Consider the following 15,237-nt stretch of genomic DNA (forward strand, 5'->3'; position numbering starts at 1 on the left):
ACTTGTGAGTTAGGTGCTCTACCATTTGAGCCATACCTCCAGTTCCCTTTTAACTTTTTATTTTAGTATTTTTGTTTTACATCTAATCATTTAAATGGAAATTTATGTAAAGACTTTCATACTTTTTTTTTTGGTGACACTGTGGGTTGAACTCAGGGTCTCACGCTTGCTAGGCAGGCACTCTTACTGCTTGAGCCACTCCACCAGCCCTTTTTTGTTATGAGAAGAGGTTTTTTTTTGGCAGTACTGGGGTTTGAACTCAGGGCCTCATCCTTGCATTCTACCACTTGAACCACTCTGCCAGCCCTAGGTAAAGACTTTGAATGATATATTTTAGTCTTATACAATGTAAATTGTCTGTGTACCAAAAATATCAAACTGACTTTATATAAAAGATGCATAATCACAAAATACACTAACTTGTCTTTTTCTCCCCATTCATATAGTTTTTAAATTGTGGTACAATATGTATAATGAAAAATTTTCCATTTTTAAGTATGCAATTCAGTGATATTAATTACACCCAAAAAACTAGATAGCATTTGTTGCCCTCAACACAGAGAAACTAAAGCAGATACTTTAAAGCAACTGAGGCCAATAGGAGAAGGGGACCAGGAACCAGAGAAAGGTTAGTTCGAGAAGAATTAACTTAGAAGGTAACACACATGTACAGGAAATTAATGTGAGTCAACTCCCTGTATAGCTTCCTTATCTCAACTAGCAAAAACCCTTGTTCCTTCCTATTATTGCTTATACTCTCTCTTCAACAAAATTAGAGATAAGGGCAAAATAGTTTCTGCTGGGTAGCGAGGGGGTGGGGGGAAGGGGGGAGAAATGACCCAAACATTGTATGCACATATGAATAAAATAAAAAATTTTTTAAAAATTACATTCACAAAGCTTCATTACCACTATATTCTAACTCTTTTAAAAAATTTATCTTTAGCTGACAAGTAAAATTATATATACTTATGGTATATAACATTTTATATACATATATATATACATATACACACAGAGACAACATATATTGTGGAATGGCAAAATGAATGTATTTAGCACATGCATTGCTTTACATACTTTTTGTGGTAAGAACACACATTCCTTCTAACTGATTTTTTTTGTCTACTGACAAACATCTCTCTAGTCTCCAAAATACTATTCCCACAACCCCTGGTAACCATCATTCTACTTTCTTTTTTTTTTTTTTTTTTTTTTTTAGCAGTACTGGGGTTTAAACTCATGGCGAAGCTTGCTAGGCAGGCACTCTACCACTTGAGCCACTCCGCCAGCCCCCTACTTTCTTTCTACTTCTACGAGTTCAACTTTTTTAGATTTCATATATAGGTGAGACCATACAGTATTTGTCTTTCTGTGCCTGGTTATTTCACATAACATAATGTCCTCCAGGTTCATCCACATCATTGCAAATAAAATTTTTTTTAACATCTTTCTTTTTCTATTATCATTTGTTAGTTGTATAGGGGTATTTTATTGTGACATTTATATATGTGTTTATAATGTATCTTAAATTCACCCCCTCCATCTTTCTCTTTGTATACGTAACCATATTCACTCTTCTTCCCCCTTTCCATTTGCCCTGCCCCCTCTCACTGGTACCCACCCTCCGGACCTGTTTTACTTCCCTGTACTTCATTTTTTTAGTTGTATCTTGATTGTTCAAAGGGGTTTTGCCTTGGTATTTCACACATGTATATATCATAGTTTAATCAGATTAACCCTCTCTGTTACTTACTTTTTATCACCCTGGTCTCCTATTATTCAACAGCTGTAAAACATCTTTCTTTTAAAGGGTTTACAGTGCTTCCATGCATTTCCCTTCCTTTAAAAAACCTTAAAATATCTTCCATATATGCCTCCACAGGTTAGAATAGGCATTGCTTAGGTGTTATTAGTTCCTACATTATGGACACTAAGGTACCCATGTCCTGCCCTCCCTTGTCCCAGGAAGAGGGACAGCCCTGTTGAATGATTAACCATGGGCATGGAATCAATAACATATGGGTTTTTAGTAAATTCCCAGTCACTGCCTTATTTCAGACAGATTTAAGCCACTACTTGTATTTCTCTGGGCTTTTTGTTAGTCTCTCAGGAAGTGAAGATTAAAATAGAAAAAGACATTATTGCATGGCTAGCATGATTGTCTGTTTTAGCTTGTAGTGCTGAAGAGCACCACATGTGTCTCCTCTGAGTTGTGAGGTGGGTTGCTGGTAAGGGAGTGCAAAAGAGCAAATAGCAGGATTTCATCTTTTTTTAAGGTGGGATGGTATTCCATTGTGTAAATATACGACATTTTCTTTATCCATTAATGGATACTAAAGTTGATTCCATTATGGTAACTTACAGTCCTGGATTCAAACCCAGGTCTTTACACAAGCCAGCAAGTGCTCTACCACTGGGATAAATCCCCAGCCTCTTCATTCTACTAAATCTGTTTTTGTTTTGTTTTGGTGAGGCTGGGGTTTGAACTTAGGACCTCGCACTTACAAAGCAGGAGCTCTACTGCTTGAGCTACACCTCCAGTCCATTTTCCTCTGGTTATTTTGGAGATGGGATCTCTTGAATTTTTTTTCCTAAGTGGACCTAGAACCACAATCCTCCTAATCTCAGCCTCCCAAGTAGCTAGGATTACAGGCATGAGCCACCAGTGCTCAGCTCCATCATGCTAACTCTAAATGTTAATAAAAATTTTTTTACTTGATAATTTGAATTGCGTACTCTTTAAGTTGTAGGTTGGTTTTATTTAAACTAGCCATGTTAGTATTTGAAAATACATCATAAAATGATATAAAATTAACTTCTTTTTTTGTGGTACTAGGTTTTGAACTCGGGGCCTACATCTTGAGCCACTCGCTAGCCCCCCCCCCTTTTTTTTTTTTTGTGTGTGAAGGGTTTTCAAGATAGGATCTCAGTAACTATTTGCCCAGGCTGGCTGCAAACTGCAATCCTCCTGAGTAGCTGGTATTACAGGCATGAGCCACTGGCTCCAGGCTAAAATTAACCTCTTAATAATTGTATTTTAAATGAGCATCACATCAGTTAAGTGAGGCATGTTTGTCAATTTTTAGATTCATTTTTGTGCATAATTTTTAGGCCATTTTCTTCTGAGAAATGTACTTATCTCTAGTTTTGCTATCAAATAGCCCAACTATAGTTTTATAAATTTATAATCATATATGTTTGCTTAAATATTCATGATTATAAAGCCTTTGCATTGAACTTACTTAATCTTTTTTCAGAAGATGAACCAGTAGAATGAATTTGACAATGGATTATTTTTTAAGTTTTAGAATTGTCTTTGTAACCTTTCCCACCCACGCCCCAGTTTTAATTGAGTACCTTTGAGGAGGATTCTGCTTTCACCAGGCATGTCACTCAGACTTCTAGGAAAGCCATCTCTTTCAAAAACATGAGTGAATTTGGAGTCATTTTAGCCTCTCATACACCTCCCTACTATGAGGCTTGTGTCAGAGCTTAGCTAACGATGCCTTGGGGGGCAAGTTTTTCTTTGCAGCAGATCTTCTAAACATTTGTTCCTGGCCACGGGTGATAACTGGGTGATTCTAAGGGAAGCTAGTCATTGATTGCAACTTGAGGAGTAAGGCTGAGGCAGACCTTCTTGGTTGCAGCATTCGGTTTCTGGTGCATGCTATCTGTTTCTCTTCTGTTAAATTCTATGCTGAACTTTGAGTGTTAGCCTCATTTAACTCCATTTTTATCTCTTTTAGGTGATTTGGAACTCCTGAATGCTTGCTTGACTCCTTCAACCTGTAATTTCTATATGCTTATTTTGCTCCATTTCATGATTCTTTTCTTTGCCTCAGATTGCCCAATTTCTGCTGACCACTGTATTCTACTGCCCACCATAGCAAACAGAAATCAGACTTTAGGCCTTCATCATAAGATGTAAAAAGTGACTCCCAGAAGGAGCTACAACCTGCTATGGGTCTTTAATCTTTAGGCTTAGGCTTTTCATATGATCTATAATGTAGCAGTTGTAGTTAAGGGTCCAGTGTGAATCACAGCCTTGCCTTCCTGTTGCCTTTCACTGCCATCTGAATGCTTTAGAAGTGGTCCCACAACACTGGATCTCCTTTTCAAAAAATCAGTGTACTACTTCTCCAGTGTCTAATAATCTTTTTGTTAGTCCTACTTTTCTGGATGCTACTTGATATATCTTTGTATTATAGATACTTTGACCTGGGCTCTTCCAATCTGGCTACTGTCAGTGCCCGCAAGCAAAGCCATAGCCAGACTTTTCATAGATTTATACTTATAACTCAATAAGTAAAGCACTAAATCAGTTACTCTGCTACTACCACCCTGCTTAACAGTTGGGTTCCACTTTCCTAACCTTTAGAGAAAGGAATGAAGGAAGTATTGCAACTGCTCTTTTTTTGTCAGCATTTGAACTATGGTATGTAAGACTAACTTGGATTTTAAGCTGTCCCAGTAGTATTGTGCTACTCTGAAATCCCATTCCATGTGGAAAAACTGATGACTTGGACCTGCCAGTGCATTTTTACCTGTCTTCATGCCCTAAAGAAAGGAGTGAAGGCCTGAAATCTTTGGTTTATTTTAATGTTGCTTCCCCTTTTCCTTAAATTAAGGACGCTTTTGCTCAAATGGGGTTACTCTATGTGAGGTAACATTTACATCATTTTTTTTGGCAGTGGTGGAGATCAAATTCAGGGCCTCGCTCATGCTAAATAAGCAAGCACTCTACCACTGAGCTATACTTCCAGCCTACATTAACATCACTTTTTGGTGGGTGGGGGGATGTACTGGGTCTTGAACTCAGGGCCTTCACACTTGCCAGGCAGGCACTCTACCACTTGAGCTACTCCACCAGCCCTTTTTTCTATTGGGTATTTTTGAGATAGGGTCAAGCTTTGGTATCAGAGGGAACTTTGAAGGTCCTGCCCTAGAGATACACCTTAACCTAGGTGGCATCTCTATGCATTTTGACTTTTTGCTCTGTTAGTTATTAGGCCACTACCTAGATTAATAAAGGACGAATGATTAATTAATTTATTCTAGGTGCCCTTCAATTAGATATTAACATACTTACTCCCACATACCTCAAAGTTCACCAGGAATGTATAAATTACTCTTGTCTGGATGCCTATATTGAAATGCCTGGGCTGATCATTAATGGCTTGAACATTTTGTGTTCCTCATCTGTAGTACAGTCTTGTTATTGTGCCCTCAGGCTATGTGCTTCCTGTCTCCCGTATAAAATGCCTTGGGGAATGAAGGTAGTGCATCGTAGATGTGCTCCTAATATGTTCTTCTTCTGCTTACCAGAATAATAGTGGCTTCCCTAAAACTGCATTGGCTCCCAGCAGTCTATAAAGTAGTAAGATTCCCAAGCAGGTCAGACACAATGGCTCCTAGCTACTTGGGAAATGAAGATTAAAAGGATTGTGGTTCAAGGGTAGCCTGGGCAAAAAGTTATCAAGACCCCCATCTCAATCAATAAGCTGGTGTGGTGGCTCACATCTGTCATCCCAGCTACACAGGAGGCATAAATAGGAAGATCGTGGTCTAGGCTTGCCTGGGCAAAAAAAAAAGTGAGATCCCATTCGAAAAATAACTAAAACCAAAAGGGCTGGCGGTATGACTCAAGTGGTAGGTTGCCTACTTAGTAAGCATGAGGCCCTGAGTTCAAAGACCTAAAAAAACCCAAAGAATAGCATGAGTGTAAAACAGGGGAACTGTTTGGAGATGGTAATCAGTGGGAAGGAGGAGGGGGGAAAGGAGAGAATGAAGGGGGGTAAATATGATCAAAGTTCTTCATATATGTGTGTGTGTGTACACATATATTTATATATATGTATATGTATGAAAATAGAATAATAAAACCAGTTTAAAATTATCTAGAAAGGGGGAAGGGGAGATAAAAAAGTAGTAAAGTGGATGAATTTTATTAAAGTACATTATATGCATGTATGGAACTATTACAGTGAAACCCATTTGTACAGTTAATAAACACTAATAAAAAAGAAGAAACAGAAAGTTAAAATAAAGTGGGGAAGATAATAAAGAGTAATAGAGGGCTGAATATGATCAAAGTGCATTACATATATGTACAAAAATATCACAATGAAAACCTTCACCTTGTACAGCTAATATAAGCTAATAAAAATAATTTTTAAAAATCCAAGTATGACCAAATTTAAAAAGTAAGCATTTCTACCAGGTGTGGTGGTACACACCTGTAGTACAGCACTCAGGAGGCTAAGGCAGGAGTATTGCAAGTTCAACGCCAGCTTGGGCTACAGAGTGAGTTCCAGGCCTATCTGTGTTACATTATAAGACCCTGTCTCAAAAAAATGTTAACATTTTCTAGTGTAATACTTGTTATTCTCTTTTCTTATTCCTTCTGCTTCCCTTGATTGCCCTTGCCTCTTTCCAAGATTTGTTGATGTCTTCCACCCTGACCAATCCCCATACCTCCAGCTGTTTAGCTGCCTCCCATGGCAGCTATGAACTACCCTCACATGGATATCTAAAACCACCTCAAATTCAGTATATTCAAAGTCAAACATATACTGCAACATTCTACATGCATGGATGACTCTTAAAAATGAGATACTAAGTGACAGCAGCCAGACACAAATGACCACCTATTATGTGATTCCATTTATACAAAATGTCTAGAACAGGCAAAGCCATATATAGATGGAAAGTAGATTTATGACTGCCAGAGTCTGGGGGGGTGTTAGGAGAAAAATTGGGGAGGGGGATGAGATTTTTGCTAATGGATATGGAATTCCTTATTAGAGTGAGAAAATATTCTAAAATTGATTGTCATGATTGGTGGTTACACAACTGAATATTATAAAATGTCACTGAATTATATACTTTAAATAGGTAAACTATATGGAATGTGACTGATATCTCAGTAATGCTATTAAAAATATCAAACTTGCTCTCCTCCCCAGATCACTTATTTCTCCTCGTGGGCAAGAGTTCTTAAAGCTAGCCAAGCCAACCTAAAAACTTGTACTACTAATCAGTCCTCCCAGTTCTCCTTCCAACTTTAACATTTTAAGTCCTATTTCTGTTACTCATTCATAATTTCATTCAGTTCATTCATTTTAATGGCTACATATTATTCTAGTACATTAATGTATTATTTCAATGCTTTGCAAACCTTTTTTCTTACATACTGTAAAATTGTATAAAAGTTATCTACTTTCTTGCATATTTTAGGTTATCTATTTTTTTACCTTGTTATGGTATATTATCAACACTAACAGTCTTAAATAAAGCTGTTACATCATTCTTTTAAATTTCTTCAGTGGAACCTGCAAACCACAGAAATTTGATGACTAGTATCATTCAGTTAAAAAATGCACAAATAGGGTTGGGGGTGAGGCTCAAGTGGTAGAGCACCTGCCCAGTAAGCATGAGGCCCTGAGTTAAAAGCCCAGTACTTTCAGGAAAAAAAAGACTACTAAGATCTTTTAACACTAAAAAAATTTAAGTTGTTCCTTTTTTACCTTAAATTTGGATTTCATTCTGTTTCCCCCACAGAACTTATCTTTCAAAGTATTTTATTGACTACCATATCCAATTTGGCACATAATGTCATTAGATCTCTGTGACTATTAAATATTTCTTCTAGATTGAGTTAATATTATAGTTAAATACCATAAATTTATTTTAAATTTTGGTAAATACTTACTGAACAAAAGAAATTTTATTAGAAATGCATTTCTTAAAACCAAAAAAGAAAAAAAATTATATTTCTATTTTTCAATAGTTCACATAGTCATAAATAAATATTCCTTATTGCTAGCAGAATATATAGTGTTCAAGTATCTATTCAAATTCTATTTTTTATAGCTATAAGAAACCTTGTTTATATGATAATATAGATGCGAATTAAATGACTTCTATAATTGCAATGCCACTTGGTTCTTTACACTCACTTTGAATTATAGGCCAAAAAGTATTTTGAGTGTTCTATCACTAACAGCTTTATTTTTGTCCTTCAGTTTTTGTTTAACAAAGTTAAAGAATTGGAAACCATCTGACTTAAAGTGTAAAACTATGCTTATTTATTAGGGTTGATTCACTTTCTTGACACCATACCAGTATTTCAAAGTGTCCCTTTGGCAGGGGGTGGGTCACCAGGTAGTGCAAAACAATAGTTTCAGGATAAGAAGGTGTATCTTTTTTGTATAATGTGGAAGGCAAGGAAACAGCCTTAACCAATTGTGCAGGCAGAATAATTTTAGAAAGTGAACACTGGGAAATTGAAGATCTAGAAATTAAATTCCTCAAACTATCTGTACCCACATACTCCTTGGAGATCTTTGTATACTCTTAAGGGTATGTGTACCCCAGTTCAATGATCCCTGACTTACCCAAGCCTCTGTTGGTAATTTCAGGGTAGCACATAGGTTTTCATATTTTCAGTAATACCACTTGAGCACATTGACATTGTGGTATCTTGCCATATTGCCCTTTCTACTCCTTTATATATTCTCATCTCCAGTACATGAAAGTGTTTATTTTCTTACACTTTAGTCAGTACTACATACTACCAGTTTTTATTGTTAGTTGTCAGTCTGATAGCAGAAAGTAGTTCATATTTGTCCTTTTTTATTGGTAATGACATAAGTATCTTATGTATGTGTCCACTGACCATTTGTATTTCTTCCTCCAATTTCCTTGTTTCTATACTTTGCCAGTGTTTCAGTTAGGAGATAGTACTTCTTATTGATTTGAGGGAACCCTTGATCTACTGTAGATATTAACCTGTCATACATTTTGCTGGTGTTTATGTGTGTCAGCTGATTATACTAGCTTTTACATAATAGAACTTTTAGATGGTCATGAATCTTCAAATTTCTCCCATATGGCTTCGTATCATGCTATACTTATAGATTTTGTACTGTGTTTCCTTTAAGTGGGTTATTGTTTATTTTTTTAACATATAAATATTTAATCCATTTAGAATTTATTTTATGATATAATATGAAGTTGGGTTCTAATTTTTCTCCAATAGATAGTCACCATTTATTGAATAATTTGTCCTTTTCTTGCTGACTGAAAAAGAAACTGTAAGCTGGGCAACAAGTGTAAAATAGGCCGGCCTGGGCAAAAAGCAAGACCCTATCTACAAAATAACCAGAGCATAAATGGCTGGAGGTGTGGCTCAAGCAGTAGAATGTTTGGTTAGCAAGTGTGAAGCCCTGAGTTCAAACCTAAGTACTGCAAAAAAAAAAAAAAAAAGAAAAGGAAGGAAAGAAATAAAGAAGAGGGAGGGGAGGGAAAGAGAGAGAAAGCCACTGTTACAGTATTCTAGTTCCTTACATATTCCTGGTTTGCATTTGCAAGCTTTGAAACTGTCTTATTTCCTGCCTCCTGTGATTTACTTACTCAGTCTCTTCACTACTAGCACAATTATTGTCCTGGAACACAGATTGTATCAGATCACTCATATGCAAACACTTTTCAAGGGTTCCATTGCCTACCAAAAAAGAGACCAAACTTGTTAGCCAGTTCTAGTCCTAAACTACTTTTCTAGCCACATTGCCCTATGGCTCTCTGCTCTTCAAACATAACATGTGTTTTCATGTATTTATACCTTTGTTCCTGTTGTTCCCTTGGCTAGAATTAGTCTCCATATCTCCGTTTTTTGGAGACAGGATCTTGTTATATAGCCAAGGCTGGACTTGTACTTGGAGATGATTCTGCCTTAGTCTGCTGAGTGCTGGGATTATAGGCATGGCTTGCCACATCTCCCATTCTTTTCTTATCAACTCTCCTTTCCTTTTAAGGCCTACTGTAAATCCTTACCAAGGTCCCCTCTGTATTTTTTCATTTGATCTCTTAATTATTACTGTTTACCTTCTTATTTCCCAAAATAGTTTATCAACTTCTTGAGGGTAAAGAGGGCCTTGTTAGTCCTTTATCTTCCTTTATCATCTTTCATCTAGGCAATCTTTAGAAAATGCTCATTAAATAGAATTGAATCTGATTACAAACACACACACACACACACACACATATCCATATCCTCCAAAAAGTTAGTAAATAAAAACCATTGCATTAGGCAGGGGTCCCCAGGTTTGGTGGTTTGCTAGGAGGACTAAGAGAACTCAGTATCTGGTTGCACTTGTATGAGACTAATTTATTACAATGGAAGGATACAGTAAAATCAGCCAAAGGAAAAGGTGTATGGGGCAGTCTGGAGGAAACCAGGTACAAATTTCCAAGGATCTTCTCCCAGTGGAGTCACAGGACATACTCTATTCACATGTGTTAAGACAGCACATGTGAAATGTTTCCAACCTGTGAACTTCATTGGAGACTCAGTGCCCAGGGTTTTTGCTGGGTGCTTATTATGTAGTAGCCTCTTACCAGGCACACACCAAAATTCTAGTTTTCCAAAAGCAAAGCAAATGTTCAGCATAAACCACATTATCTACATACTTTCAACATTTATCAGTTAATGACAGGAACCTTCCTGAGAGCTAAGTTTCTAGCTGCCAGCCAGAAGCCAACTTTTTAAGCAGGCCTTTCCAAGGACATCAGTCAGAACAGCTGTGTTAAACCATATTTTTGAAGAGCTTAATTTCACAGATGATCACAGCCCCAAGGGAGGAGAAGATCGATATGGTAGGGATGAGTCTGGGATCTATTCTAAGTACTTTCACTAATCGTTTCTTTACAGAGGAGGTAGGTTACAAGTTGAGGCAGGGAGAAGAACAAGACATAGAAAAGGGCTAAAGCTAAAGATTCATGCTTGGCAATATGCTGTGGGGTTAGGGAGAAATGCGAATGTGAAAATAAGAGACAGTCTCAAAATCTGGGGTAAAATATTTACAATTTGATGTGGTAGCAGTGGGATATCTTCCTAGACTGAGAAGGGAGCTTGTATATCTAGTTCAACATTCTGTATAAAATAGGCTTTCAAATTGTTGAAGAGTGGGAAGTGAATTTGAAAGGTGATATTGAAGAAACTATGTTAAGGGTAAAAGTAGTTGAAAATAAATTTCACATTTTATAAACAAGATATTTCTATTGAAATTTTCTTTAGAATTATTGTATTTATAGTTTCCTTTTAAAGTTGTTAGTAGATAACAGATACTTTGTTTGAAGACAAATTTATATGATTTTATATTGTATAATAAGAAATGAAATAGGATACAATGAAGCCTACCTCTATTTAAAGAAATTATGTTAACAAAAATATATGTGTGTGTACTTTGAACAGTTCATTAACCAAAATAAAAAGAATAAGATTTTTCTGTCACCAGTATTTTTGTTTGAATTAAACATTTCCATACTCATATAAATGCCAAAAATAAATCAAAACTTTTAAATTTCTTTCAGTTTTAGTAATGTAAGATCCTAATAAAAGGTAAGGATATGTGTATTAATAAATTTTAATTTTTAATGTCCCTAAAAAACATGTCATTCTACCATTTTTGGTTTTATTAGTTGCATGGTCTTATGTCCAGTTTGTGGTTGGTAATTAACGTTTTGCATAGTATCACAATATAAAATCCACATTCATTACCCTTTAATCAGTCTTACTGTTCTTGTGAATTCCTTTTTGTATATTTATTAAAACTTTATATTTCTTATGTTGTCATTAACTATCTGAAAGCAAGAAAGCTCTTCCCCCTCTAATAGCTTTCGCTGCAGTTATCAGTTATTAGAAGAGTCCATATAGTTTTAGAATTAGAGATACTATATGATGAAAAAGATAAAATATTAGTTTGAGGTTGTGTTTATGTTATGTTAGGCTCTGTACGAGACTAAGGTTTGAGTCTTGAGCTTATGAAAAGGATGCCCCACTGAAACTCAAGTAGCAGAATGCTATTTTCATCACTTTACTAATACCAGTGTTATGTAGTATCATGTGTTTTTTGTCCCACTGACTTATCATTAGATATCTGCTTTGATGTGTTCTGTTGTCACTTTGCATCTTTGGGATTCCACATACCCTATGGGGATCTCAAGGTGCAAGTAGTACTATATAAAGTAAACTGTTTCAAAAATTGCAGTGTGAATAAAACTCTAGCTCAGATGTTACAACTGTCTCTCTTTTTGAAACCTGTATTTCTCTTGTTTTCTCTTTGTAGGAATATGTAAATGTTGCCACAGAAACCTAGTCTGGAATTGTTGCAAATGAAAACGACACTACAAGAGGATAGTTGAGAGCATCTCTTTTTGTCAGGAGTTAGAATTGTCACTAAGGCACTAATACTGTAACTTTAAATAACTTTATTTTTCAGTAGTAGAATGCTGCAACTTTTTTACACCTAACAACTGCTTTTAAATTACATTATTCAATTTAAAAGTTGTATTAACTATAGTTTCTTTTGCAAAAAGTCTCAATAGAATCACTTGAAGGGCATTATTTGTTGATGCATTTTTCTCTGAGCATGGTTTCACTGAGAGACTTTAACCAAGTTATATCCAGACATTTATATGTTGAAAGCTTTGTTTATGTAATAAAAGTATTAGAATTGTATAGTGTCTGTACATGAAAGAACTTTAAACAGTGGCCTTATTATAGTAGCAAATTTTATACTGGGTTTTTTCTTTTTCTGATAACATTTTGGCTTATAACTTGAAGTTTTCTTAAGTTTCTGAAGATCAAGGCCTATATAATTCATACATTTCATAATACAATATAAGAAGGCTAGAGAAAAGGTGCTTCAACTTTTCCATCAGGTAGTTGTGAGTGCAGTTTTTAGTAATACGTTCATTCATTTTTTTCCACAACTATTTGCTCTTTTCCAGTTTCAAGATGCTATTGTGGAAAATATGTAACAATTTTATAATCTATATTCCATCTTATTTTTCCCTCAGGGCAAGCTTGTGCATATCATATTTTTAAAGGCTTTTAAAAATCTGACAGACAAAAATCTCATATTTGAAAATTGTACTTTACTACTACAGCATTATACATTTTGCAAGTACATCTTATAAAGTGTTTATTTTCAATTCAGTTCATATGTATTGCATACCTACTATGTGTAAGATAGAATTGATGGGTTTTAAATGCAGTTTTTAGGTCCTAGTACCTTATTTCTTCATGAATTCTGTGTTCTGCTTAATAGTACATATACATTCCCAGTTAAATTTTTTTGTGAAAAGTTTATTTGTAATAAAATAAAATATTGTTGCTCTTTCTGCTTGAAGAAGCTATTTGTCAATTTGTGAGAACATTATTTTAATTTTCTGTGAGACTTACAGCCTTGAGAAGGAGCTGCCGATGTTTAACACTGGTCAGAGCCTAAGAAGACAGAGCTTTCTAAATCAAAATATGAAGGTTGGTAACAACTTAGTTTTATAACTGTACTATGAAAAATCTAACTACAAACATTTAACTTTTTACATGTGTTGAAAGATGGGACAATCTCTCCCTTAAATGGGTCAGTGCTAAGGGGGACAAGAGCACTTGATTCATTACTAACTGGATAATAAGTTTAGGTAGGTGACCTTTCTTCTCTATAGGTTAGGTTTTTCACACATATTTAATGTTCTGCTTGTGGTAAGCAAGAAATACAAGTACATAGTAGTATGGCAACTTTATGTTGTATAGGTACTTATAAAATCTCTTATGTATTTTGAGGGGGAGCAATACTGGAGCTTAAACTCAGGGCCTGTGCTCGCTAGGCATGCACTCTATTACTTGAGCCACTCCCCCAGCCTTTTTGCTTCAGCTGTTTTTTGAATGGGGTCTTGCACTTATGTCTGGGCTAGCCTGAACCACAGTTCTCCTATTTATACTTCCAATGTAGCTGGGATGACAGGTACATGTCACCATGCCCAACTTTTCTTTATTTTTTGAGATGGGGTTTTACGAAGGTTTTTGCCTGGGCTGACCTCAAACTGTGATCCTCCTAATCTCTGCCTCCCAAGTAGCTAGGATTACAGGCAAGAGCCACTGCGCCTGACCTAATCAGTTCAATTTTAAAATAGTTGATTCCACTTGTTTCCATATTCTAGGAGACAGTTATGAGCCTTGAATATTTAATTATTTGATAGACAGCTATGTATTTCACAGATGCTAAAATTACAGCAATGAACAAGAGGACAGACACATATGGACTCTTGTCTTTATAGTAAAAACAATCCTATAGGAAAAATGGACATTGAACATAGAAATGAAACCCGGTAAACAACATTGATTCTATAGCTCTGTTTTTATGTATTGTTATACCTAAGGATAAGACAGTTGATTTAATGTTACTTATTCCACAACCAATTCCCTATTTAGGCATACTTGGATATACTTTTGGCACTGCCTCAAAATTCAAATCACATTATTTACTAAAGTATCTTTTCAGAAAACATTGTGTGTGTAAGATATAAAGCCTAAAAAGAAATTCTCTGTTTATAATTTAGAGTGTAAAATAAGGACAGGGACCATCAGTCTTGTTTACCATAATATCCCCAGCACCTAACACTGTACTTGACACTTATAGGGACTCATTCAATATTACTTGAATGATGAATGATTAGTGAGTAAAGCAGGTTTATTAGAATCTACATATCTAATTTTCATATGGAAATTGAGCAAAAGCTTATCCATGGCATTTTTAGTTGACTAAAAAGGATCCAAATCCTTTTTTTTTTTTTTGTGGTGGTACTGGGGGTTGAACTCAGGGCCTTGAGCTTATTAGGCAAGTGCTCTACTACTTGAGCCATGCCATGCCCCCAGTCCTTTTGCTTTTAGTTTATTTTTCAGATATGTTCTCATGTTAACTGCCTGAGCTGGCTTCAGAACACAATCCATCTACCTCCTCTTCCTGAGTAGCTGGGATTACAACCATGAACCACCATGCCCAGCCTAGAATCTGAATTATTGAATGCATGAGACTCGAGAGGTTTTATGAGTTTCATACCATTGCTTTCTCCCACTTTTCCCCACTGCATGCTAGCTTCACTGGCACTAGGAAGACAGATAGTGGCACTAGGAAGACAAAGATAGTGAAACCTCATGATTGCTCTGAAGAATCTCAAACTATTGCAGAAGAGATTAACAAAGACAACTGCAGCATAGAATATTAAGTACTATAACAGAAATAAACACAAGAGAATGGGAGAAAAGTTGACATTCTTGGTTGAGTATCCCCTCTTCAAATTTCTTTGCTATTGACTTCAAACCCTCATGTCACCACACCCAAAACTAAGTTGTTTACTTGTAACATATGACTTCCAAGAAATCAGAAGAAA

At 35.8% G+C, this 15,237-nt stretch overlaps 1 protein-coding gene across 7 annotated transcripts in view; it reads left to right on the forward strand.

Annotated features, from left to right (window-relative positions):
• Bclaf3 (BCLAF1 and THRAP3 family member 3) overlaps positions 1-14,570 on the forward strand; it is a 68,940-nt gene extending 54,370 nt beyond the window's left edge. For 4 of the 7 annotated variants that reach the window (XM_074064280.1, XM_074064284.1, XM_074064286.1 and 1 more), the window contains one exon: positions 1,223-11,369. In XM_074064280.1, coding sequence (XP_073920381.1) covers positions 1,223-1,279 — 57 coding nt within the window. In that variant the 3' untranslated portion in view covers positions 1,280-11,369. The other 3 variants (XM_074064287.1, XM_074064282.1, XM_074064281.1) reach the window with 3 other exon arrangements.
• Positions 14,571-15,237: the final 667 nt, after the last annotated feature.

This window comes from Castor canadensis, chromosome X (genome assembly GCF_047511655.1).
Source record: "Castor canadensis chromosome X, mCasCan1.hap1v2, whole genome shotgun sequence".
Taxonomy (NCBI): domain Eukaryota; kingdom Metazoa; phylum Chordata; class Mammalia; order Rodentia; family Castoridae; genus Castor; species Castor canadensis.